The sequence below is a fragment of the Cygnus olor genome, chromosome 1, assembly GCF_009769625.2.
Source record: "Cygnus olor isolate bCygOlo1 chromosome 1, bCygOlo1.pri.v2, whole genome shotgun sequence".
NCBI classification, from domain to species: Eukaryota; Metazoa; Chordata; class Aves; order Anseriformes; family Anatidae; genus Cygnus; species Cygnus olor.
The window spans coordinates 86,187,283-86,214,457 of record NC_049169.1 but is presented as its reverse complement, the minus strand read 5'-3'; the positions used below and the strand labels follow the sequence as shown (position 1 = coordinate 86,214,457).

At 45.3% G+C, this 27,175-nt stretch overlaps 1 protein-coding gene across 5 annotated transcripts in view; it reads left to right on the top strand.

Annotated features, from left to right (window-relative positions):
• Positions 1-21,895, top strand: part of PTGFRN (prostaglandin F2 receptor inhibitor) — a 104,242-nt gene extending 82,347 nt beyond the window's left edge. For 4 of the 5 annotated variants that reach the window (XM_040567131.1, XM_040567122.1, XM_040567139.1 and 1 more), the window contains 3 exons: positions 9,985-10,092; positions 16,761-17,066; positions 18,306-21,895. In XM_040567131.1, coding sequence (XP_040423065.1) covers positions 9,985-10,092; positions 16,761-17,066; positions 18,306-18,334 — 443 coding nt within the window. In that variant the 3' untranslated portion in view covers positions 18,335-21,895. Of the gene's footprint in view, positions 1-9,984; positions 10,093-16,760; positions 17,086-18,305 lie in introns of all 5 variants that reach the window. The other variant, XM_040567147.1, reaches the window with a different exon arrangement.
• Positions 21,896-27,175: the final 5,280 nt, after the last annotated feature.

Here is a 27,175-nt window from a genome sequence, read left to right as displayed (position 1 = left end):
TCCCTGTCTCTGGGCAACACCTACTATTTTAGAAATTGAAAGGCTCTCCAGATGCTCTGATGGCTGAGAGCTTTGCTTATCTCCTTTGGTGGTACTTGCATCCTTTGTGCTACAAATTGTTTACAGAAAGACATTCGATAACCCAAATGTTACGATTATAACTAATTTTTCCTTTACTAATGCATGTCTTATGGTCCTGCAGACTCGGAGCTAGTTCTCAGTATGGAATAATTGCTGCCACATTTGCCAGCTTCATTGCTAGGTTGCTGTTAGGTAACAACCGCTTTGGAAGAGTATTAATATAAACTGGATTTCTGTTCCAAAACAAACTTCATTAGCGTAGCATTAAATTGCCTGAGCACACCTTCTTGTTGATGTAATTGCAGAAAATGGTCAGGTCAAGGAAATGGCAATTTTTCAACAATCTCAGCAAGCGTATCCTGCTGCTGAAGACCTTTAAAGCCGCTTGTGGCTGCTTTGCAAAGCTCCACGAGTTGGAGTGAATTTCAGTGCCCAGATGTGCATCCTGTTCCCCACATCCTTGCTGAAATCCTCACCTTTGTCTGTAACATACCCTGCCTGGCGGAGTTTTCCTAGAGAAGCGTGCCTGTCCTGGTGTACTGTTGGGGCAAGAGAAAGTGGGGCAGTGGTGCTTTGAATCGCCAGAGGTGTGTGTTAACGCTGACTTCCTATCATGCTGCGTGGGTGGGAACTGTTGCAGAGTTGTTTTTGTAATGGCGGTGCACTCATGAGTGAGAGTTTCATCTTTTGATTCGATAAACCAAGCTCGTGATGACTTGAACACTTGTAAAGAGCTCTTGGTGTAGCCCAAGGGCGCGTCCTGTGTTGGAGCTCTCTGCTTAGCTGCTTATCTCCAACCTCCTGCACCCCCCCATTGCTGTTCACAAACACAGCTTGGGTGAAAGTCTCTCTTTGCATCCTTTATTCTTCATGAACTGAATTACTCTGCATATAATGTTGGGACTGAAGGGTTTTGGGAAGAGGTGGCTGTGACTAGGCTAGAGCAGCTTGACTTCTGGTTGCCTCTATAACTAAGGTAATCATTCTCCACCAGGTGATTTCTAAAACCTCAACTTCTTTGTAGCCAGTGTGCAGGGAAAAGAACAAGGGCTGAGCATGGGGGCAGCTGTGCAATGAGGACTTCACTTTGTAAGAAGTTTTTGAAGTGTATCATCCTGATACAAACCCTATTGAAGACACAGCCTGACCTAAGCTGGTCGAAGAGAGGACAGGGACTCAGCTCAGTGCATGTTCAGTTCTAGGTTATCCCAGTTGGCTTTTTTAGTGTTATGCTAAGTTATTGTTCTGAAAATATCCTATTAGTTTGCGTATGTTCCAAAAGGCTCTTGGAGTAATGCTGTCACAGCTGAGTATTGCTGTAGATTTGTCTTCTAGAGATATGGTTTTAATGGGCTGTAGCTTCAGCCTTGCTGGTCTTGTTATTTGAATCAGATGCAGTGGGAGAGCAAGACTTGCAAAGGGCTGGTGCAAGAAACCAGGAGGGATGAAATCTGGCCCAAACCTCCCCCTGCAAGCTCTGACGTGGGGGCTTTCCTGCACGAAAGTGGTGCTCAGTGACTCTGCCGACATTGCTTGCATTATGTCACTTTGAACTCCCATCCAAAAGGTTTGGCAAGAGGCTATTAATATCCATGGTTCGGAGGGAAACCTGTGAGCTATGCAAGGGAGGGAAGTGTGCATGTCACAGTCTTGACTTCTTTCTGCTGTCAGCTTCTACTCGCTCCCTCTTCGCCCAGCTAGGATTTCCGGCACGTGGGGTGAAGAAGGGGAGGCAGCCCGCAGCACTGCCCTGGGAATGTGTGAATTCCTAGAGCAGGGGGAGGGACGGTCCTAAAGCCTTGTCAGCCTTCCATGCTTTACAAGAGAACGAAGGCAGAAATGAGATCCCAGGCACAATTTACTGGAGAGCTGCTTCCCAAAATAGTCTCGCCATGTAGCGAAATCTGGCTTAAAATACCTTTATTCAACTGATGGATGAACTTTGTGTCCTTCAGTAGTTGCTCAGATATCCACGCTGGACATTCATCTGTGGGCATGATGATGGCACATGACGAGCACGGTCAGAATGGATGCTGGCAGGCTTGCTTCCCTAATTACATACCCTCCTTCCCCCAGATTTTCTGCTTTCTTTGGTGCAAACTCTGACCAGGTCAGGCAGCCAAAGGTAAGTGGCAAAGCCGTGGAGCAGCCATAAAAGCACAGCTCAGATATCGCACCCTTGCCTCGCATCCTGTGGTACAGGCAGCTGCCAAACTTGTTCTCCAAAAAAAGAAGCTGGTGCCAGATTCTCCTAAATGGGAACGGTGTAAGGCAGAACTGCTGAGGTTGCTAGATTTTCTGGGGAAAATGGGAGGTTCCCCAAAACTGGAGGGAAGAAGCTAACCAAGAGAGGGTCAGAGACAGCAAAGAGGGGCATGTAGCTCTGCAGGTAACTGCAAAAGCTGGAAGGCACCTCTCTGCTAAATCCCGAGTTAAATGGGGGTATGTGGTGAGTGGTTTATGAGCGTGTTTGTCCCCAGTAGTGCAATTACCTTGCTAACAGTTTTCCTGACTTCAAGGGTCTCAAAGTGTAGCAGAGAAGCGCTTTAAGTGTGGCAGTGGAGGGGCCATGCTAATGCAGTGTAACTTCAAAACCAGAAGGCATTCCTGTCTCCTCCCGACTGCAAGGGCTTGGGCTGCCACAGCAGTTTCAGCTGGCACCATGTGGGGAATGAAGTGGGGAGGAGATCGATATGGAAGCAGCGTTTTCAGCAGAAGGAAGCCCTTAAAGGTTTTACATGAAGGTTTTAGTGGTAGGAGGAATTTCTTTCTCAGCTGTTTTTATTGATTCCTCTTCAGTAGGGGGCAGGGAGGCTTGCTTGGGTTGGAAATCCTTCCTTCCAGCTTGACTCCCTCCCAGCTCTCTGAGTCGAGCGATGCTTCAAGGAAGGGTTTTGGTGTGTGTACGCGTCGTGCAGCGTGATCTATCTGAGCAGCAGGAGGCCTGTAAGCATTTTATATGAGCTGGGGACTGCGGGCATGAAACTTCAGTGTTTCCTGCCACAATGGGCTTGAAATGTGGCAGTGCTCCGAAATGTTTTTCCATGAACATCTGTGGAAAATGTCTCGCTCGGATTCTTTCCATTCAAGGCAGAACTTGCTGGCTGCAAGCAGAGAGACCTCCTCTCTTCTTTCTCCACTTGCTGTTGCAGAGGGATGTATTTATTCCACTTAGTTTATGACCTGAAATGTTAATGTAAAGGCATTTGTTTGAAACTTCCTGAACTTAAAAAAAAAAAAAAAAAAAAGTGGATTTTGTTCACTGAATTATATAAACTGGAGGGGGAGGAGGAGGGGAGGGGAAGGAGGAGCCTCGTAAGTCTTTAGTTTGCGTATTTTCAATCAATGGCAGATTGTTCTCTGCTGGATGTATTTTAAGACCAGAGGGGGATCTTGAGAATCCTCTGGTCAGGCCTTATGAATAACGTGGAGCACTAGGCTAGTTTTAGGAAATGAATGCCTGCTGTATGTCCAGTAGCTATAAGCAAACTAATCTTATTTGGGAAAGAGGCAGGAGGAAGCCATCCCATATGAAGTAATATTCTTCAGTGCTGCTTTTTGGTCAGCTCAGTTTAAAACAGAAGTGCTACCATCCCTTCTCAAAGCTTGCCCAGCAATGGGAGGGATAAGAGCAGCTGCTAGTGCTTGTCTCGTGATTTTCTCTTAATTTCATTTCATCGCTCTTGCTGAAGCCCAAACGCTGCTTCTCCCCCATCGAGCCATCAGATGATGTGTGTGTATATATACATAGCGTTTCTTTCAGCCTGGAACGTGTCTGTTTTCTGCTGTTTTTTCCTGCCTTCCTTTTGAAGCCAGTATATCAAGACAGCTTCTTGTAAGGCTTATGATCCTGCCCACCTTGCCTGAAATCTCTCCCTTGTAAAATCAGCTCTCCTGGTCATCTGGAGGTACTGCTACGGCTGAGCTGCAGATGTGAGAGGTTGACTATTTTTTTTTATTTTTTTTGGTGTGTGCACACTATCACCGTCAGACTTAACTGAGCCAGCCAGCAAAAGTGGGCTTCTAATAGCTGGGAACTTCCTTGAGATCAGAGCACTTATCTGATACAGGTCTGTGTACAGGTATAAATGGTTCCAGCTGGCCTGCAGCTGGTTTATTGTTGTTGTAGTTGGTTGTTGTTGTTGTTTGTTTGTTTGTTGTTTTTTTATGCTCAATCACCTGGTCTCTGTGAAATCCATCTGGTTTATCCTGGAGCCATATATTCTTCTTTGGCATTCATCCTTTAATCTTCTATCCCTGTCAGCCTGTACCCAGCAACCCAGGTTAGTGTTTAGGTTGTCTTTGCCCTCTCTATGCTCACTGGGATTTCCACAGAAGTGACTTATTTTCCTTTGCCTTAAGGAAAGCAGAAAGAAGGAAGCTTTTAATCGTGTGTTCACAAGTACGTTATGAGAGAGGACCATTTGGAGCTGGGCTGTGCTCTGAGCTGGCTTTCCTTCGTGCCATTCAACAAAGGGCAAATAGCTCTGGAGAGGCAAAAATAAAAGAGAACTTTAAGGGAAGCGTCTCAATTAAATCTTCAACTCTGGATTACATCTGCATGTGAGCTCATTGCACAGCAATGTATTATCATTCGCTTTGGAAGAAGTTGAGATAAACTAAGAGCTTCGGAAATATGAGCTGAGTATTGATATTGAACTGGCAATTAAAATGAAATGATGCCCTGCAATGACCCAGAGATACTCAGCTGCAAGAAAGTAAAGCAGAAAGGTTCTTAAAGGAAAGAAACCTTAATCGTGGAAATGAAAGAACAGCAATAGAGCAGAAACTCTTTGGCGAGAGAGGCTGGTATTTTCCAGCCACCGTTAATGGGCAGGAACGTGCTTTGTCATTGTATGCCTTTGTGCCTGTGTGCGCTAATTTTTATCTGGAAGTAGAAACCTCAGACTAAACTACTAGGGGCTTCTTCCAGTAATGACTATTATGAGGCTTGGGGTGAAACTCATTGGGGAACAGCTCCGTGAAGAATCTGGGAGAGGACGGGGGCTGAAATAGTGCGGGTGAAGGAGCTTGTTGTCTGGAGAGGCAGATCATGGGATCCTCAGTTTGAGCGGATCATCCGCTGCCAGGGCAGATGTGAGTAATACTTTGGATGATGGAGAACTTGTGGATTGCATCAGTTTTTTCCCCCTTGTGGTCCGTGGTGCTGGCTGATTGCAAGCAGTGGAGCTGGATGCAGTGATTGCTCCCGCTGTGCTCGGTAATGGACTGGGTACAGGGTTGTTGCTGGAGCAGCCTGGTCTGGATCTCTCTTGCCAGTTAGATTACTTGACCTTTCTCTGCCATACTTCGTCTGGAAAATGAAAGTAACTCCTTTCTGTGGGGAGATTAGAACTTGTTTTTGCAGAGAAATAGTGCCTGAGATGAAGTAGAAAAGAACAAAACGTCACCTAGGACCTGGTTAATTAGCTCTTCTATTGTAAATCCAGATGTTAACTGGTTTTTGGTTATTCTTCTTTCTCCCCCCTTCTTTTTCTTGCTGATTTAAAGTGTTCGGATTACTGAGCAGTGATGGAAAGCAGGGAGAGTAGGGTGACATCAGGTAAACAGGGCTCAAGATTTATTTTTTTCCAGTACATAAATCCTTAAGCTGAGTAAATTAATTGAATAATTAAACCAAACAAGTCCTGATCCTGGAACACGGTTTCTTTTTAAGCACTTCTAGATATGTACTAGTAAACTTCATCTGATCAATTTCAATTTACCAGTTTTTCAATTTCAATTTACCTCAGTTACTTCTGTTTTTTTAAGTGTTTTTCAGACATTCAGAAGTCAAGAAATGACTCCGAAAACTATTTCTTTTCCTATCTTGACAGTAGCTGCTTTTTAATATAAAATTGTTATTACTTTATTTAAGAATAATTTTTTTAAAGGGACGTTTCTAAGCTTACATATGGCCTTACTTTAGTGAGAAACTGAGTGTTTGGCTTAGTTTAAATCAAAGGTCTTAGTAGAGGATGACAATATAGGGGAAAATTGATGCTTGGCTCTTAGAATTGGGAATGCTGGTTTATCTTGTAAGTCTGCTTTTTCAGTTTCTGAACTAGCTGAGATTATGACACTTATGTTCAAACCAGAAGTTACTCAAATCCACTTATTTTTCAGATTTCAACCTACTGAATAGCCTCCCTACGCTTTGCTTTGTTCCTGATGAGCTTTGCAAGTCATGCTTCATCTGTCAACCTTGCACTTGAAACTAAATTCCAACTTGTTCTCGAGTGACCTGTAGTTGCCAACAACAGTATTTCAAACTGTTAAATACAGGTGGCAAGGTGAGAAAAGCCACATCATCTGTCTGCAGAGTTCTATTTTTTCTCAATGTTAATGTGGCACGAACTCAGATCTTGTCGAAGGAGAGTTCGTTACCTCCCCATTCCTTCCTGTGATGCTGCAAACACTTGAACATGGCAATGGAGAGACACCGATAGTTGTTGCTGTCGTCCCTGTCTTCTGAGGGTTTCCTGTTAACCAAGTGCTTGCAGCTGTAAGCTTGGGGTTGAGTGTGTATGGTTGGGTTTTTGCTGTTTTGTTTTTTTACTTGGAGGGTAAAAACCTTAAGGACACCACTTGGGTTTTGTGTGATGAGCTCTTGGTGGAGTCTGGATCCAGGGCTGCGTGAATACTGTGATGCGATGGTAATGGGTGGGAAAAAAAAGATGATCCACACCTTGCAGAAGACTTTGTGGCATGTTTGTCTTGGGAGGTCCTCAAGAGCCTTGAAAAGGTGTCTGGAAGCATCCTGTGTTTGCTCTGGTGTCTTTTTTTTTTTTTTTTTTTAACCGAAGTGCTTTTTTTGAGCCTAGAATAAAGAAGATACCCAGTTAGCTAAGGTGATGGCTTTGCTTGTAACCCACTAACAAACACTGGTTTGCTGCTGCCTTTGCTTGAGATTCGCATGCAGTTCATCCCTGCTTCTCTTATTCTGTTGTCAGGCAGGTTCAGCTGAAGCCAGAGTAAATTATTTAAGCCAGGGGGACATAAATCAGACAAGTTATTAGGTTAAAAACTCTTGTCATTTTTTTTTCTTTAGAATAAAACCAAACAGAAAAGCTTGAACCCTTCTACAGAGAAGGGTGGCAGACTTTTCACGAGGGATGAAGCCACATTGTCAGCTTCTGTGAACCTTTCCCAGGCTGTGCAGTGACTGCAGCTCTGGCAAGTGTACCTTGTGTTGGATGGCAAGGGGTTACATGGTTGTCTTGATCCAGATCAGGGCTAAATTAGGTGTCTCTGTTGCAAGCAGCCTTCTGTCTTTTCAAGTTCTGTGGTGAGGGAAAAACTATCAATGAAGATGCTTTATTCTGCCCTTTCATGCCTGAGGCCCAGGGCGTGGGGCATGTGGGCAGAAGGTCTGCAGTACTGCTAAGGTAGAAAGATGCTCCTCCTAAGGAGCTGCAGTTTTCAAGGTGACCAAGTAGACTTCATTGTAATAAAGTTTACTTACATTTTAAAAAGCATTTAATTAAATATTTTTCCCCCTCTTCAGCTAGAGAGAGGGAAGAAGCATAGCCCTTGAGATACCTCTGGCCTCTGTCAAAATCCAGTCTTTCTAACGCAGGGCAGTGATTTTTTCCCCTGGAGTTCCAGATGGTAATTTTTAGGAGTTGTACCCTTGTAGGGAAATAACCAAAGGGAAATTACTGTTTGTGGCTTACCAAGGGGAAGTATGATCATGAAATGACTGAGAAGCTGCTGCTGAGCAGCCTTCTTACTGCCTAGGAAACTTTGACTCTTCACACGCAGGTAGGCTAGAGATGTACTGTGTGACCCAGAACCGGAGGGTTTGTGTGGGGTGCTGTGTTGCTGTGATACGGCATCTCCTGGCCGAGAGACCAACCAAGCAATTGGCATTTACCCTAATGACATTCAAAGGACAGGAGTGCTTGAACCTCTGTCTGCACAACTACCCCACCCCACCCCCAAAAAAGTGAAATACATTTTTTTATCTGAAGAGCAATAATCAAGTCAGCTGCAAGGGGAATATGGTTAGTGTGTGTAAGTGGCAGGCAGGAGGAGCGTCAGGAAACACTGAATTGCTGTAGGAAGACTGGACAGAGTATGAGGAAGCAATCAAATTAATATTTTTACATTTTCCCAGAAAGGGATCCCATCGTGCTAAACTTAAGTTAGGGCTGCAGCCTGCTCATGAAGTCACCACCTTAGCAGCTATACTTCAGAGCACTCTGGGTCTCTTGTTTCCTTAAATATCCTTTCATGTTCTAGCATAAGCACACAGGAGTCCTGGCCACTAGTCCACGTGTATGTGTAACCTCTAGTGCATCTCTACCAACCTTTTTATCCTTGCATGGTGGGTCAACTTACAATCTTGTTTTTCAATAGAGAGGACTTCTGGTGTGAAAATGGGTACCAATTGTTAAGATATTTTTGCACGAAGTCCTTGTGTACAAAGTGCAACTGCTTCTGGGGCAGAGAAGACTATAAGAGGTTTGCGGTATAACAGAACACAGCAGACTGTGTGCTGTGGAAATTGTGGGGGGGATTTTGGAAGCCACAGAATAATTTTTGCAATGTAATTGGAATTTACTTCTTAGTGTGCTGCGTAATCTCTGCTGAAGAAAACAAGCGAGGGCCCTGTAGTCTAGAATAGTTTCACCAAAAATGACAGCTCTAGCTTCATGGCATCTCCACGTTTCTGTACAGAACCTCAGTTTGGAAGTGATGCGATAAGTGTGTGCAGTGTGGTGAGCTACCGGCATAGCTTTTCACAGAAACCTGTTGGGAGGGCAGGGGACAGGTGGGTTGCTTGGCTGATTTCCTTAAATGTTCTCCGTCAAAAGTGTTGTTTGCCACAGATCTTGAATGGATTTGGAATTTACAAGTCCTGTACTTAAACTGTTAGCACGTAAGAGCAGAGGATGGCAAATCTTCCAACAGTTTACAAACTAATTTTCTATTCTTGTTGCTGCTACTGCTGTCCCAGAGGTAGCTGAGCCGGGTAATGATGGCAGCTAAGAGAGTCCAGAGAAGGTAAAACAAGTTAATTTTAAATCTGAATCCCAAGTGCCTTCTTGGGTTCCCTGGCCCCTTTCCCCAAAGCCATTCCGGAGGCCACAGTTGGCATCAGCTTTCCTCCTGCTTATCTCCTCTGCCTTGTTTAATAGACAAATCACTAAGGGTATTTTGATGCATTCTTCATTTTCTGCCCTGTGATACAGAGAGTACCTAGCAATGTAGGCATGTCTGAGGAATTGTGATTTTGTTAACCTTGCACCAGAGATGTAGTTGTTGTCAAAAATGTGGGCAAGTTGTGTTGTTTTTTTTTGATCTTCTGCATCTCAGAAGTCAAACACACATGTTGTTATGGTGTCTGAGCATTTCATAACAGCCTAATGGTTTTCATCAATATCATCATCACTTCACAGCTGAAGAAGTTACTATACCCTTGGGCATTGAGACATCTTGTACAAAAGAGGCTATCTGTAGCAGAGCCTGAAGGAAACCCACAGAAAAGTGTTATCAGATGCATTTCTTGTATTGTCGTGTTTCTGTTCCGCAGCAGAACCTCCTGTATGGTTAAATTACTGATTTGCTCTAACTTGAATTCCTGTTGACAGCCTCAGCCAAAATGATCTGTGCTGGATTAGCCTGAGAACCTGAACTCTCTTCTTCGAGAAGGGAAGACGTGGCAGCAGACTTGGGCAGCGACTTCTGGTTGTGTGACAGGTCTGGCAGTCTGGGTATTAGTGCAGCAATTAGTGGCTAAAAATGGATAACTATTTTGCCCAAACTTGCATGACTGCTTATCCCTACTTCAAAGCTCTGTTTCTGCAAACACGTAGAGGGCGATTCAAAAATATGCAAGAATACTTTTGGACATTGAAGAAAAGCCTGTCATGAATAATTGTGGTTACTCTTTTCTAGGTCCTGTGTTTAATGTCTCCGTGCATTCTGACAACCTGACGATTTACCAGGGTGAACTGGCAGATTTGCTCTGTATCATCACAATGGATGGAATGGCACTGGAGCCAGGTATTTTGAAGAAAATATTTTACTTGTAACTCATTCGCCTCCAGATTGTATACCAGCAGTTACAACCCTGTGTCATGTGAGTGAAGCTGGAGAATTGAGAACTTTTAAAGTTGTACAGAACTAGATAAATACAGGAGAATGTTTGCCTTACACGGCCAAGTTTAAAACAAGATTTGTGTTTCACGCTCTGAGGTGAGAGGGGAGAAAAGAGTTCTTATTCCTAACCCCTGTGCTGTCTGTACCAACTGACCCCACTGCTGGCAATCAGCCTGCAACCACTAGATGGGCGTGAAAACTATTACTGTCTCCTTCAATTAGAAAGAAGGTCTATTGGCAAACCCTGTTAGGAAAAGCAGTTACCTGTAAACAAATCTTAAACACCTGGCCAGTCAGCTTAGAACTTTACAGTGAATTTAAGGCTTAACGTAAATCTAAAAGTTGCAGAAATTGACTTCTGCAGCCTAAACACTGAAAATGAGCATTACTTCCTGATGCCTTCAAAGGTAAGCTTCCTTTCTTTGTGTAAAAAAAAAAAAAGAAAAAAGAAGCACGGTACCTAATCACTATGAAAAGGACAGCAGACACTTTAAAGACAGATTTTTGTGAAGGGCCGAAAAGTTCAGAGAATTGCTCAAAACTTATCTGCCTGCCAAACGTTGCCTGAGCTGCTTTTCATCAAAAGGCTGTGAGAGTAGCTCTGGTTATTGTACCCAAAATGTGGCTTTGGAGTGAGTTTAGTGTGTTTTTTAAAGTCATTTTATATGCAAATATAAAATATATTTTAAACAAATCTGTAATATGTATTTAAATATAAATATATAAATATATCTACTTTAAATATAAAGATACTATGATTCATGTGGGACTTAGAAATCTATGCAAAAGCCACTACAAAAAAGGGGCTGTGTGGCAAACATTAGTTAGTGTAATAGTTGATGAGATGAAGTACCAAGTTTAGTGAAGGTCCATCACTTTGAAATTGCAGAATGTCTGTTTGATGTTAAATCTGAGTGTAGCAGGAAGGCAATTTCCTAGATTACAGTTCTGTGCTGCCTGTGAGAAAATGATACAAGTCTGTAGATTGTATTATTGAAATGCTTGGTAGGGGGAAATGCTGAGTAACTTTATTGTTGTCAAAAGAGTCATAGCCTGGGATATTGGACAGTCTGCAGCAACGTACGTCTGTACATATGTCTCCATCTGTCCTGCAGTTTCTGCTCAGCAGAAAGCATCTTCTAAAGCTGAGGTGTTTCTAAGCTGTTAAAGGTATTGTTGCAAGGCAGTACCCAAAGCATCTGGCTTCCTTTGCAGAGCAATAATTGCTGGCAGGGAGCAGCTGCTGCTTCTCCTGGTGTTCGACAGCTAAATAAGCTTGGGGTTGCCTTGTGAAAGAGGCCTCAGCATCCCTGACCCACTTAAAACTTGAAAAGAGGCCACTTACTGAGAGAGGGGCTCTCCTGTCAGTGCTCTGCTGCAGTTGGGTTTGTGATGTTTTGTGTGTTTGGTAGCTTGAGACAGAAGCTCTGACAAGATAAGGGTAATCAAATGGATTTAAATAAAAAGGTGGCCTCTTCAAGGAACTGTTGATCAGCACAGTTAAGTTTAAACTGGGAAAATTCTTGAGAGAGTAAGGATGTCTGTTGAATTGATAGATGATGCCTGTATTTGGAAACATTGCCCTTTCCAGAGATCATGAGCAGCCAGCACAGAGTTTTAAATGTCAGCACTGTAATGCGTTCCGTAACTGGGTAATATCATCTTGAAATGGCAGATCCCTGCCTCTCTGTTTGCTGCCATTGTTTTTGTTGTGGATTTTTGTCTGTAATGGGGCAGGACAGGAACCCACAGAGAGGAGTAAAGCAGCGTGGCATTGTGGCAAGCGTCGGGGGAACATTTTGGTCCATGCTCTGAGCCTGCAGTTGCTGAAAGAGCAAGATATGGGGTCTAACCAGCCCTGCTCTGTGTGTCTCTGTGGGGAAGTCCCATGAGGGCATTTCAGCTGGGCCTAAGAAGCTGGCCCCTCTCCGGTCCTTGCTGGTCCTCTGGGTGAGATGGGCAGCAGAGCTTCAGGGAACATCTGGAATCTGTGCAGCAGCTGCAGGGTGTGCAGATTTCTCTTGTCCTTCTGTCCTGAGATAGAGGACGAGAGCAGTTGGGTAACAGCAAGTTATGCGGAGGAGGACCTTAAGGGCTCATCTGGTAACAACCAGATGTAATCATTCAACGGGAACGTTTTTCCCCCCATATCCCATCTCTGATGGGTCTCTACACTCAGTATCACAATTTAATTCACAACCGAAATAGAGAATTTACATTTTAAATGAATGCCAAAACATTAGACTGTGAAAATTACAGTGCTGTCTCATCCCAGTGGGGAAATAAGGCGTGTTGTTGGGGAAAGCCTACACCAGATAACGAGATAGGAAAAGCAAGAGTTGCCAGCATCTCCTAGAAGAAAACAGATGACAGCAGTGCAGGCACGGCCTTTCCATTTGGGAACTTGTTGAGAAGGGAGAGCAGAGCAATTGCATATGCGTGTTGCTGTCCTGCTGTTCTGTGGGTCATTCGAGAGGTCTGCTTTTCTGGGGTCAGGCCTTCTGCAGTGGTGTATTGTGGGCCCTCTTGTGAGCAAAGAGGGATCAGGGAATTTCATAAGATCTTTTGTTAAATCCACTTCCTGAACAGTCTGAATGTACTCGGTATGCCAGCTGGCTCTGCTCTTGTATAAGTAGAGCGACGTTACAAGTATGCAAGCAGATCAGCATGTATACCTTGTGTAGTAAGGTGAGGTGTCAGGTGCCAGCTCTTCTCCCTCTGTGTCCACAATCAGAGAAATAAAGTACTTTTCGAGGAGCTGAGTAAAAGTTAAGTGACCAATGATCTTTGTAAGTCCCCTTCTTACACGCATTTGTTTCTAGAAGCATTACTTATGGGTTGGCCCATCCTCTAGTAGAGGCAATTCACAACTGTGTGTGAGTACACACACCCACCCTGTGGGAAACTTTCAAAAGGGTTGAAAAGGTTTTGGCATGACTGCTACGTGGTTTAATTTCCTCTGCTTCTTTGAGACCTTGCTGAAGTGGAGTGTGTATTACTGAGCTCAGTACATGGCAGCAACCATTCCGTCTAAAGAAGTGCTTCTTTGGCTTGGCATCTGTAGCTGGTGTTTTGAATTGATATGAGGGAAGTATGTGTGTGTCAGGGGGAATAGTAGTAGTACTTCTGTGCCCTGAAGATACAAAAGCTGCTTCTGATGTTTCTGTTGAATACACATATTCACAAACGATCTCTCTAGACTTCCCAGATCACCCCTTCTTGGGCTATGTGCTTAGGGATTTAAAAGTATTACTTACTCTGCCTGAAAGAATTTTTTTTTTTAAATCTGCTCCAGACGGACCCAGTGGGCACTCTGGAGAATTTAACAAAACCAGCTTGTTTACCTCTTGTATGGCTTGAAGTGGTTTGCTCAGCTCTCTAGGAAGCCCTATTCAACCTCATTTAAATGTAGTAAACAAAAAGGGTCTCAAAATTGTGATTCAGCACTGTAAAAAGATGCAGAGAGCGCTCCATTCTAAGCAGTGGAAGTGCATGGTTCCTAGGAGCTGGTCTAGAAATTGGATTCCCAGTTCTGTGGGGTGATTGGCCAGAGAAGCAGCTGAGACCCAGACAGCTTAGTCCTGTGTGTTAAATCGAAATGTGCATAAAGATGTGCTTTACATGTTGATGATGTTCACTAGCTGAGGAGGGAAGAAGGATGGCACCACTCTTCCTCTGCTTACAGAGCCTGTGAAGCATCCAGCGCTCTGTGTTCCTGTATGAAAGGAGCTGAGTTGCACGAGCTGTGGGTGCTGAGGTCCTTGGTGGCCTTCTGCAGCACGACGTCCCAGTGCCGAGCTTTCTGTAATGCATGGTCCCTTCCCGTCCTTTATGGTGAAAGAAACCTTTGTAGTCATAAGTGTGTCTGTGGGTCGAGTGGTTCTGTTTTGTTTTTTGTAGACTGGGGACAAAAACCGAGTGTCTGACTTGTCAACATGGACACAAAGTGTGTGTGGAGTTAAACAGATGCTTTTGGGAAGCCTAGCATGTGGCCTTTTTTATGTCAGTAAAATCATGTATTTGTTAGCATGTGGGAGCTGTTCGGCATGGCCATCACTGATCTTTAGAGAGCACTTGATCTGTGTCCTTGTTTTGCTAAATTTTACTGTGTTTTTACAGCATGAAAAATGTGAGATAGAAACGAATCAGATGACTTTGCTGTATGAAGCTAGTTCAAGGAGGATAGCGACAAAGAGCACTCTGAGCCAAATCCTCCCTCTGACTGTCTGCAGTGAGTCACTAATTGCACACTGTGTATACTGACTAATAAAATATGTTGGCATAATACTGTTGTCCCATGTTGTAATTACAGAAGACAGATTCAGCTATTTCAAAATGACAGCAAGTGCCTGCATTCATCTTTGTATGTTGAGGGAAGAGAACCTCAAATTAAGTGAGACTAAAACAGAGGACTTCTTCAACGGTAGTAAATCCCCTGGGAATCTGAAGGCTAGATTATTTTTTACCCCCCCAAGCTTACTGTTGAAATCTATTTTAGTAAATGCAATGGTGTACTCAGTGTAGTTGGACGTAGCCTGGAAGGTGTCCATATGCTCCCACTGTACCTGGAAGCACGGAGCAAATGTCAGCCTTGATGATCTTCGGAAGGAATTGGTCATTCCCAACCTGACTGCCTGTGGCTGGTGTTAATACTGTATTTGGCATAAACAGGCGGCAGAGACGAAGAATAGTTTATAGAAACGGAGCTCTCTCAAGCAGAGGCCGTTTCCCACAGCTAGTCGGGTGAGTACACAAGGCAGCGGTCAAAGTTTAGTCCTGTTAACTGAAAATGTGTGTGTGGTGATCTTTATTAGCTTTGCTTTCCAGGGAGGGGATTGGAGTGGTATGCCAAGTAACTAATGGTAGTATCTGTGGTATGATGGGAAACTGCGATTGTTATGAGTGCTGCTGGTCCATATGACCAATGCTTACCGCCATGTAGGGCCAGGAAACTTCTTCCCGCGATAGGGCTGCAAAACACACGAGGTACTCTCTTGAGGCTCTGTGTTGTCACCCGGAGCAGCTGGCCATGGCAGGCAGGGCAATAAACTGGCTGGTGTCCCAAATGGTTTGGTCAGCCAGTGTCTCTGGGAGTGACTGAGTGCTTCCATCTGCTTCCTCACGTTTTTGTTTTGTTTTGGAGATGTGTGTAGAAACAGTGTACCTTACTGGGGAATTATACCCCAAACAATGAGTGGTTTTTGTCCACAGTAAGCGGGACTGTAGCAAGCGGGCCAGCTGATGCTGTACCTCCAGTAGCACAACTGAGGATGTCCCCTACCCTGCTTTAAAAGATTATTCCAAGGTTCCCTGTCTTCCTAAGATGTCAGCTTGCCTGATAACAGCTTAAAAGTTGTCTTCACTTATATCTGCAAATAATTAAGTACAGCAGGAGGTTCAGGGCTTAGATGAAAGATCAGTTTTAAATTTCAGATTGCTAATAACTGTATTTTTCACAGATCTCAATACCAGCAAGTGGAGGTTTGATATATGCCCAAAATCATAGGACCATCTTAGGTGTGCAAAGGTTAATCCCTTGCACAATGTCTGCACAAAACTCAGGCAGAATAGTACCCTCTGTTTCCAGTTTGGGCCTATCAGCTTGTTAAGTGCCAGGAAGGAAGAACTGCTGTTGAACCAAGTGAGCAGGCATCTGAAACCCTTTTCTGTCTACGCTGTGGGTCATGCCAGGTTTTCAGACCCTTTAACAGGTATTACTGAGCTCACGTTAGCAAAGCAGAGTGCTGATTTTTAAGCGATACTCAGCTACAATGGCTAATAGGGTTAAGATTGAGATCTGCTAATGGGATCAATAGCATTTTGCACGAACATAGAAAGCTAAATGTGCTGATGAGCTCTGTCTACCTGTCAGCGAGGTTAATGGGAAGGTGCTGCAATGGTTTTTGTAGGCTATCTCCTTGGAGAGTAAAATTCATACAAGGCAGGGTGCATGATGGTCCATGACACTAACAATTGCAGAAAAAGTTCATAAAGCATTGTGGTCAGGCTTTGCTTCCAATGCTTTATATTTTTGCAAGTAATTTTTTTCTGCTCTGCATAGAATCTATTCATTTAGGCAGACTAAATGTGTAGAAGGAGCCTTTAGGAAAGAGCATTCTGATTTTGTAGCTGTGCAGTTGCTACGTGAAGGTAGTGATTGCAAATCATTCTGCTAGCAAATACCTAGCATTGCCACTCCCTTTCCAGTGTAGGCTCAGCACAGTTATAGCACTTCTCATGATACCAGGCCTGCTTCGTGAAAACTTAGACATGAAATACACATTTTAGGATGACAGGCAGGAAAGCAAGAACCTCCTTTATGTTGTCCCCATAGTAAGTCACCCTCCCGTGCAGCTATATTCTTCCTGTCAGTGCATTTCATTGCAGTTCACTGCTTGAATGCTCCTAGAAAGGACATGTTCAGGGCATTCTTCCCTGCCTCCACTACCCCCACTGTCAGTCTGATGTTGGTTTTGCTATTGGCAGATTAACCTTTCTGCTGAGAAGTGGCACTGTGAATAGTCTTTGGAGCTCACCAACATGTCCAAATTCTTCTTTGTCCACGAATGCAGATGACATGTCTTTTGATGTCTCCTGGTTTGCCGTGCGCTCCTTCGCACTGGACAGAGAGCCCGTCTTGCTGGCCTCGGTGGACCGGAGAGGGATCGTGACGCAGAGCAGGAGAAACGGGAGCAGTGATCTCAGCCTGGAGAGAATCAGCCCGCTGGAATTCCGTCTCCGTGTGCATGGCTGTGAGGACCATGATTTTGGGAACCATTACTGCGTGGTGACCCCATGGGTACGGTCTGCCACTGGCGTATGGCAGCGGGAACCTGCCGTCAAAGCCAAACCCGTCTTTCTATCTGTGAAAATGGATGGTAAGGGATTACAGTGTGTGTTGTGGGATTTTTAGCACCTTGTTATGTTTTTCTGTGGCAAATGTTCTCTATGTATGTTTTTAATTATGCCTGTGATAATCTCATTAGATTTTGTTATCCTCTTGCTGCTGTTTTCAATTTGTACTTCCAAATTCTATAAACTAGGTAGGCCTGAATAGGTCATACTCATAAGAGCAAAGTGTTCTTCTCCCTGATGCCTTGCTGACATTTTGAATAGCTAGGGCATCTTTTAATCAAGGTGTAGCATTCTCTCCAAGTGTTAATCCTCCTGCTCCCTGCTGGAGGAAGCATTGGTTTGCAGCTGGGGTGTGCTGAAGTAGTCGTGTTATGGTTAATATCAAAGCAGGGAACAAAACGTCAGAGCTCTGATGCCTTCCTCCTCTCCTAACCACAAGACATGCTGCTCCTTGCACTTAATGCCTTGTCTGCTTTACAATCAGAGTTGCAAGTGTTGCTAGACTTTGTGAGAAGCTAGATGTGTGCTAGATGCTTCATTTAGCACGTAGCTGAGGAGAATGAATTTGGGAGAGGTTTTGAACTGGTTGCTTTCTTCTGAGCATTTCCAGGAGAGGTCACAATGAGAAGTTCCATGAACTTGAATCAGAAACTTTTGTTCTCCCTACTATGCAGATAACTATCGTAACTGTACTTTCTAAGCTTCTTCCATTTCTTGACCCTGTCTTTTAACTGAATATCAAGTGCCTACAAATCAAATTTCTTGTTCAGACACCAACTTTGGAGGTTGACTAGGCAGGGTTGCTGAGTGGCAGTGAATGTACGGTACGAGCAGTTCTAATCAAGCAAAGTGTAAAGTCCTTGCCATTTGGAAACAGGTTTATAAAGAGATTGCAGCCGCAGTCTGCCTCTGATAGAGAACGTTTGCATAGCTGTTGTTTGGAAAAACAGGTAATGGGGTAATTCTTAGAACTATGGTCACTGCTGTCTCACTGCAAGGTTTCTCTGGTGCTTCCAGCCTCCCCAGAGCTTTGAAATGGTGGAGGAAGAAATATGGTGAAGAGGTAAGGGTGTCCAGTAAGACACCAGTATCCCAGGCATCAAAAGACAGAAATCAGTTAGCTTAATTTCCTTCCAAAATAATTAACCTGCCCATGACTGAAAGATTTGGGATTTCCCCCCTTTTTAGGCAAGAACAAATAATGTCGACCTTTAAATTTCTCTGTGCTATCTAACGACTTTGTTTTCCTTCCTGTTTTTCAGTTCTGAATGCTTCAAGTATCCCCTGTTGATTGGCATTGGTCTGGCCACTGTCATCGGACTCTTATCCTGCCTCATCGGCTACTGCAGCTCTCGTTGGTGCTGCAAGAAGGAAGTGCAGGAAACAAGGCGAGAGCGTCGCCGGCTGATGTCAATGGAGATGGATTGAGTGCTGGAGTCAGGCACGCTTGCGTTTCGGGAGAGACTCACAGGGCTCTTGGACTGTGCTGAGACACTCGCTCACAGGCCCAGACAAGCACACTTCCTCTCTGATTTCAGCCTGGACCTCAAGCTTCTCCTTGTTACACATCATGTCCCGAGAGCTTTCAGGCCATGTTTAGTGACTCAGAGTTCTCCTTTTTCCAGCAGCACTTTCTGCATAGGGATTGTGTCCTTCTAATGTACAAACTGTTGAGCCTGCTTTCAGCAGGGCCCTGTGACAAAATTCACTAAAGTGTTATTTTATAAATATTTTGGTTTAGCCCCTCTTGGTTTTTGAAAAGGTCTTCCTCTATGGAAACATGACAGGGAGGGCAATGTGTGGGAAGGGACTGGTAGAATCGTCAGACTTTCATTGTGTTAATCAATCTACTTTTCCCCTCTACCCTCATTGCAGCATCCTGTCTGCTTCCTCTGTCACCTTGGTATCTCACAGACTTCTCTATGTTGGCTTGAAGCCTGGAGAAGGGTATTCCACTGGTGCCTCATGAGGCTATTCCAGCAGGGAACTGATTTTTGGCTGTCGGTATGCCTTCTCTTCCCTGGCTTTCAAAGGGTTTACGATTAACCTGAAAGCGTAACTTGCCTGGAGGTCTTTGAGAATTTTTCTTATTATTTTATTTTTTTCTAGTTTTCCGTGCTCAAAGCTCTTGACTGTGGTGAACAGGGGCTAACTTGGCAGCCCTGAAGAGTCACTCTTCAGACAAGCGTTTGTTGGATGTCTGCGTATGGCCACCAGCTCCCCAACCCTTCCCCTTTCTTTTCTCCTCACTACAGCTGCTCACGTTGTGCCTCAGACCCTGCTCTGCTTGTGGCGGGGGGGCAACATGGTGTCTAGAGACAAGACCCAGCTTTCTGCTGGCCTTGGCAGAGGCAAGAGACCTTGCCCAACTCGCAATGGCGTGACTCATGAGAAAAATGTGAGATGGATCTTTGTGTGCAATTGGCCAACTGATCGTGTTTAGAGGAGACTGGTAAACTGTCCCCAAATGCACAGACCAGATAACAATGCTGCTTCTGCCAGTCACTCAGTGGTAACCCTTGAACCTGTGAGCAGAGTCTGACTGCAGTAGCTTAGGGTAGGAATATGAGCAAGCTAAAGAGGGCAGCAAAATGTTCCTGTGATCCTGGTCTCGTACATGGGCCTGCAGTGAGGTTTTCCCCATGGGTTTGAGGCATATTCCTAGGTGCTATATTATAAGAAGTCCTGCTTTGGTCTTCCACATACACTGACCTGGCTCCTGCCAAAGGAGCAGCTGCTTTTCCAGGCAGTTCTGTCTTTCCAGCGCAGCTGGTATTTTAAGCAATAAAAGTCAGAGTATAGGTACTGTGTACAAACAAAAGAGTAGGACTGTACCACAGCTAGGGTCTAGCTTGCACCAGGAAGGGTTGAAAATGCAGAGAGGAGGTCAGGGCTCAATCCTTTACAGATTTTGTAGGATAAAAGAAAAGACTCTGGAGGACGGCATCTGCAGAAGGTAGTGTTTGTGGTGTGCTGTTGCCAGTCTTAGACATTAGTTATGTTCTAGACAGTCTCCTTCACTAATAGCTTGTTCCAGGGGAGCTGCAGGTCTGTGCTATGATGACCTCATTTCACATTAGCTTGTGGACCCTTTCACTCACCACTACAGCTATTCCATTTTTTTCAGTAAGGTTTTTTTGTTTTGTTTTGTTTTCTTGGCTTGTGTTGTGACCTTTTTTCTGAGGTTGGCATGAAAATTTTCTCTAGAAGGCTATGTTCTGCCCCCAGCATGCAAATATGCACACAGTCACACTGCTGGTGGGTTAACCTTGACTGTACATATGTACACACACAATGTCTAATAATTTTTGGAAGCTGAATATGAGGCATCTTCAAAATGGACTTGATTTGCAGAGATGGAGCTTGCAACTCACTGTTGGACTCTGGCACTTTGTGTAGGGTTTTAGAGCTGAGAGACCGAAAGCCTATAACCCTCTGGAAGACTTTGGCCTAAGCATTCTTAGCAGCTTCTCTTTCTGTCCTGGTGTGTGTGTGTGTGTTTTTCCTCCTCTCTTGAAGAGCTCTGAAAAGGCTTATGTTGCGGACAGATGTAGCTGCCTCTGCTGAGGAGCAGGGCAGAAGCAACCTCTAGTTTCCACTGTGAAAGCCCAGAAATCTTTAGCGATGCTTTACAAAGAAAGGGCATCGAGGAGAGAATTCACTCAAATATCATTTTGACAGCAAGAATTTTTCTTCCTCTCCTGTTTGGCTGCTGTAGTGAAATGTTGCTTTTCCTTGCATGTTAAGGAGCACCATTCTGATGTCTGGGGTGCTGGCTGTCCTTCCCACACTGATCTACGCAGCTTCTTTCCTGCTTTAATACCTGCTTTCTTCACAGAAAAGACCTGTGGAATTGGGATGTCTTGGGTGGGGCGATTGGTAGTGGTGGTGAAGTTCAAAGCACAGCATCAGTTGCTTGCTATCTGAGCAGACTGACTCCATATTTATGTGCCCTTGGTTAAGTTTTAGGGAAAGAGGGTCACGAGGCAATAATTAGGGAATGAATGAGCAGGGACCCGCCATCTCTTCCCAAGCACGCAACATAGCACACTTTATCCCTGCCGGAAAAAAACTCAGGGTTATTTTGGTCAGGGCTCCCTGCTCCTCTAGGGAAAGGTCCCCATGTTCTTAGCTAATGCTGGCCTTCCTTCAAGGCCAGTAACAAACCATCTTTGTCATTCCAAGTGAAGCAAGTTCGCTGCTAGCTCACACCGCTGCCAGCCCCTTGGAAGGCAATGCTGCATCCCCTTAGACCCTGTATTTGCTGTAGTTGGAAGGCTAGAAGCTGAGGGGCTAGGCTTACCCTACAGGTTTCCTTCTATTTGTGCCAATTTTGTATTATCCCCTTTTTTAAAAATAGAGTGGAAATCTTGTCTCCAATGGCGGGGGAAAAAAAAAAGACTCTCGGTCACTTTCATGTTTTTTTATTATTATTTCTTGTGTGACCAGGGTTTGTGTGAATGGAGGTGTGTGCGCACCTGGTCGTGTATTAAACCTGCAGAATATCAGGAGAGTGAGCTGCCTGAAATACTGTGCAAGGATCCGTATCCTCTCTGCTGCAACCTGTGGTATTGTCTAAGTATCCTAAGGGCTCATGTTGATCTTCCTCTGTTCGTATTGCCACATCTCCTGGGTAAGCTGGTAAATTCCTCCAGGCACTTGGAATTTGATCCAGGACAAGCTTGAACATCCGTATAGCAGAAGGGCAAGATGTTTTCTTTCTTTTGTTTTAATTTCAAAGTTACAAAATGAAGTGTTTGGCACAGTTCTGGAATGCAGGTACCCAATAGTTCTAACAATACTGTGTAAAATGTTTCTTTTTATGTTTAAAATAAGAGCCTTTTTGATTAAGTTTGTGCTGTGGGTCTGAATGTTTGTGCTATGGGAGTTCCCTCCTTGTACCTTGCACATATGCAGACGTTATTGTTACTGCCAGGTTGTCAAATGTAAACCTTCCAGTCCTGTTCCCAGCGCTGCTTGCCCTGAAAAATAAGCATCAGTGCTTTTACAGTAAGTTTAAAATATTTGCCTACGTTTGTGTGACGAATTGGGGAACTTAATTGTTTTCTGAATCGACCCTGTTCCTACCCTGCTGTAAGTCAATATTTTCGTTGCCAAAGCAGAAGGACAGATTTTCTAAATAAGATGGTTTTGGCCTGATTTCTTCCAGGCAGCTGCTTGCGATGATAACACAAATGCTGTTCGTCTGTGAGTTCCAGGCAAGCAACTCTGCGCTGAACGCTGTACCTAGTATGAAGCAAAGTCTTTTTCCACAGGTTACTGTGGTGGGATTCATCTTTAACACCTTGGCTAGCCCCCTTGGACTTGAAAAAATAGGTATCTCAAGAATGAAGTTTATCTGACCTACTTGAGACATGCGTTTTAGAAGAATGGGAACCTGCAAGTACACGTTTCTTACCATGAGCTGTAAAGGAAAGGACAGCTCATCTCAGATGTGAGAATTAGGTGTGGTAAGTGTGTACAAGTATTGGCCAGGCAGGTAAGAGAAATGAGGCAATAGCAGCTCCCTCTAGTGATAGGACAGGAAAGGAGGGAGGAAACCGCAGCAGATAGCCATAGTCATTAATTCAACCAAGACATGGATGGTGTCTCGAGCTTTTTGTAACATTGATTCTCACAGAGACTTTTTGTGAAAACAGTTCTAGGATGGATTTTAGTCTTTTTTTTTTTTTTTCTCACTGAGTTTATAACATCTGTCTTTGCATAAGAATAGTCACTGTATTGTGGGAAAGATCCAATCCACTCTAATTGTGTTTTATATCCCTGCTCAGGCTTCTAGTCTTCAGCCTTGCTGCTTTCCTGCCACGCAATTCCTGGAGTCTCATACCAAGGTTCCCGGCATGTTATCTGCAAAGTATCTCTCTGAAGCCGTCTCTTCTAGTAACTGCACTAATAGTGAGTGACCAGTCTTCTTGAAGTATTTACTTGGAGCAAAACCATTGCCATAAGGTGAGTCTTTCAGCAATGAAAAGGATAATGTATGCGTCTTTCTACTTACGGTGTTTGTCCTTCTCGCTGCTCCCCCCAGCCACCATAGCTCAGAGATGTCTGTCTCTGATGTTTCAGGGAGAGCCCCTTCAGAAGCTGAGCTCTGAGTTCTCAGCCTGGAAGTTTGTTTTCTTTAGAAGTAAGATGTTTAAGGTCCTTTTGAAGTTGGAGGCTTTGCCTGTAGCCTTTCAGGTGCATGCTGAGGTGTCCTTGCCTGGTGCCATTATCTTTTTCTTTTCTCTCTCTTGCTCCAGCATTCATCCAGGAATGTCTTTTGTTAGTCACTATTCATCTCCTTCCTTGACCTGATTGTATGCAATGTTAACAAGATGGCTCTCAGGACTCATGGGCATGGCATTGTTGTGCTTAAACCTTGCCTTACCTTCTGTGGATGGCAGCAGCAGCATGTCCTCTGAGCGTCACCACTTCCCACCTGACTGAGCCCGCGTTGAGAGATGTTCTCCAAGTCTCTGGCAGTAACTGAGGAGGCATTGCAGGGTCTCTTAGGTGGATGGTGTCAGGCTAAAGTGAAGTGATAGCTGCTGTGTTGCAGTACTGGGAGCATACCTTATTAAGCCCTGGGCAGCAATGGCAGCATTGAAGGAGGAGTTGCTTTCAGGGTGAGACTTGCAATCCAAGCACAAAGAGGTGACATCTAGTACATACACTTATAACCCTTCTTAATGCCTCTACTTAACCAAAGCTGTATGCCTTAGAGGTTTTCCTTGGAGCTCGATGTAGCTCCTCCCTTCTGCTTGAAGGAAAAAATGTTTGGCTAAGCATAAATATAATCCAGTCTTTCTGTGACATCTTCCTTGAGCGTGAAAGGAAGATACCAGCAGCAACAGCATCAATATTGCCTACACCACGTTCTGTTCTCTTAAGATGTTTGTGCAGTAATGAGAGCAAGATGGGGTGGACAGCATGTTGTTGTCCAGAATGCTTTACACAAACTGATGCCAAGGAAGGTGAGAAGGTGACATATAGGAGTAGAACATCTATTACTTTGCTGGGACCTTCTGTCGTGGTAGCTAAAACATCCAGATTGCTAGCATGCTAACGCTACATTTTAAGTCTGACAACACATCAGGCCCCAAAATGAATTCCTTTGGACACTTGTCTGTGTGCTTGAAGAGAAGCTTCATATTCATGGATGGAGGTTGCTTTAGGTGCTTCAGGAGGAAGAGAAGTCAGCAGTTGTGTGCCTTCAAAAAGAGCACACAACTCTGCTATTGGACCTTGTGAACTTGCTGCTTTTCCCGTGATCTTAGAGGAGTGGGAGAGGGAATTGTTTCTGTTAGAGGAGTGCTACCAATATAGCAAAGACTTTGATGCTAGGTGAGCCATACATGTTCTGCCACTGGTGCCTTGCTTCCTTACTTCAGGAGCGTAGCTGTGTGTCACTTCCATGTTGTCCTTAGTGGCAGGGTGATCTCTCTGCCAGTGCAGACAGAGCCTTATTGTCATGGGTGCAGGGATGGGACTTTCTGTCTTTGTAGGTGGTGGGATTTCCCCAAGTAGCTCTTGTGCTGCTCTGTGGGACCTGCAGCCTCTCTCCGCTGAAGCCAGATCTGCCTGCCTCCAGCTCCCAGCTGCCATGCTCAGTGCCACAGGGTCAGGGCAGGGGAAAATCCATCTGCTCTAATATTTGCAGCCTGCCATTGGTGGGAGGCATGTGCTTCCTTAGGGGCTGTGGAGCTCCTGTGCCCTCCTCTAAGACTGGGGAAACGCACCTTTTGTGCCTCTTCCAGGCAGGCCTGCTAGGAGAGCAGCTCCCTGCTGCAGCCACTGCTACAGCAAGTTTTGGCAGCTGGAATTTATCATTTTTCCCAGCTTATATGTATTTAACAATTGGCTGCAGCAATGGCTGTTTAATTCCCTTGCTAACATTTCCAGGGCAGCCATTTAATTTTTTTTAAACCCTCTTGCTTCTGCAAATCCTGTAATCAAATCCAAGCTCTGTCAATCTAATTAGTTTTGAAGCACAGCATCTCCATAACTTAGAGACCTAAATAAGCAGCTTAATATTAAAACCTAGCTTCTCTTCCCACACGTTATACCGCTCTGTATTCCCCAGGAGAAGTTCCCACTTAACAACAGCCTACTGCAACTGCTCTCCCTGTTCCCCTTTTAACCCCCCTCTTCTCTTCCCCGTCCTCTGCCCTCCCTGTGTCCATTGGGAACAGAAAGAACGAGGCACGATCCTCTGCTGCTCTGCTTCAGACTTTCATGCTGCTGCTTGCTTAGAAAATGCTGATGCTGCTTCGAGTGCCATGGTGTAGAGGTTTGGAGTAGTGCTGTGCCAGAGCTGAGCCAGACAGGGGGCTGCTCCTGTCTATTGTATGATGACAGGACTGTGTCCTGCACGTGCTGCAGCAGGGGGATGCTGGGGTTTGTAGAGAGAAAAATCGCAGAGCCAAATCGCACAGCCAGAGGAGCACAGCCTCTCTGTGCAGGAAAGGGCAACTACTGAGTGGTGCCTCCGTGCTAAAGCTCCTTCCCTTGGTGCTGCAGGGAGCTGCTGGGGGAAAGCTGAATTAACATCCTCGCTGCAGCATCTCTCAGCTGCCTGGTCCCCAGCAGCACGTCGTCCCCTTAAAGCATTGTGCCACCTGATAAAGGTTTCCCAAATGCCAGGGCACCTGGGGAGCTGCAGAGGTGCTGCCGTGGAGGCAGAAAGCTGCAGTGCTTTGGTGCCAAGGAGGAAAGGCTGGCTATGGGAGGCAGCAGGGGCTGGGTGAAGTGCTGCAGCAGCCCCTTGTCACCTCAAAAATACCTACCTATCAGGTATTTTTGACAAGTGTTGCTTAGGGGGAAGATTGGCGCTGTCTTAGCAGATGGTGTGGACTTGCAGAGCAAACCAGCTGGTGCTGAGGCCCTGGTGACCACCTTGCTGTGCCTTGGGGGTTTTCCTTCAGATGAGCGTGTCAGTGGCTGGAACTGCATTTCTGAAGGTTTTTGATATCTCTCTAGTGCCCTGGCCAATTTTGTTCTTGCCTAACTTTTTTACAGGAGAAATGGCATGAATGAGAGCAACCCTTAGTTCACCAAAAAAAGAGTTTTGGGTGCTTTCCTCCTAGGCCAACCCTTGCTGAGAAAGGCCAGAGCCCTAGAAAGCTGCAGCTGCAGAGTACTGATGTTTGCTTTTCAGCCCGTGCTGCTCTTAGATTTCAATAGCTTGTTGTGTCGTGTCATTCATCCCCCCCGCAAAAAAAAAAAAGAGGTTTGTTTCAGTTCCTGTACCAAAGAAAATGTCTTTTTTTGGGTGCAAAACCATCAGAGCAGCCTTTCTGTGCTGAAACTGCTGTGGGTTTTCCTCATGAAAACCCTGCCTTTGCCATACATCGGAGCCACATCCAACTGGGGTGCGAGATGTGAGTGGCAGCAGCGGTCCTTCCCACTGCCATCAGAAGTGGCCCTGCCTTTCTGCACTGTTGCTAGACTTCGCTTGCTTTCGTGGCTGTCTGGGGGCTGGTGGTGTGGTTCGGCAGTGTGTCAGGGTGAAGATCTTTGTCCGCTACCATCACGCTCGTCTCTGCAAGCTGTCGGTGAAAGTCTGCGTGGCTCCTAGCAAAGCGAGCCTGGCTCCAGCAAGAACCAGTGGATTTGGGCGTTTGTGCTCTGTCAGGAGGGCTCTGCCCACGGGAGGGATGGCGGATGAGCCGGCGGCCGTGGGGAAGCCAGCTGGCTCCTGCTCCGTAACTGGGGGACGCAATCAGCTGCCTTTGATGTCTGAGCCGGGCTGAGAAAACCTGATGGCAGACTTCAAAGTCTGTTGCGCCAGCTCCCCTGATTATCTGAAGGCTTGTAGCGCGTCCCCCAGGACTGCCGGATTATCCCAGCTAATGCCGCGCTGTGCCCCGCGTCCCCCAGCTCTGCCTGGCTCCGGCCCCTCGCTTTCAAGGCTGTCCCTCCTTGGTCACCCTGGGGATGTGGCAATGGCATTTCTGGGCTGGGGAAGGGGGGCATGTCCCCTGAGAGCTGCAAAGCAAAGGCGAGAAGTGTCACTTCCTTCACCATCAGTGGCTTCCCCATAGCATCTCTGCCCTGCTGCAGGAGCCATCCTGCCATGCCCCTAGGTCCACGACAGGGTTGTCTGGTCAGCAGTGGACCGTCTGTGAGG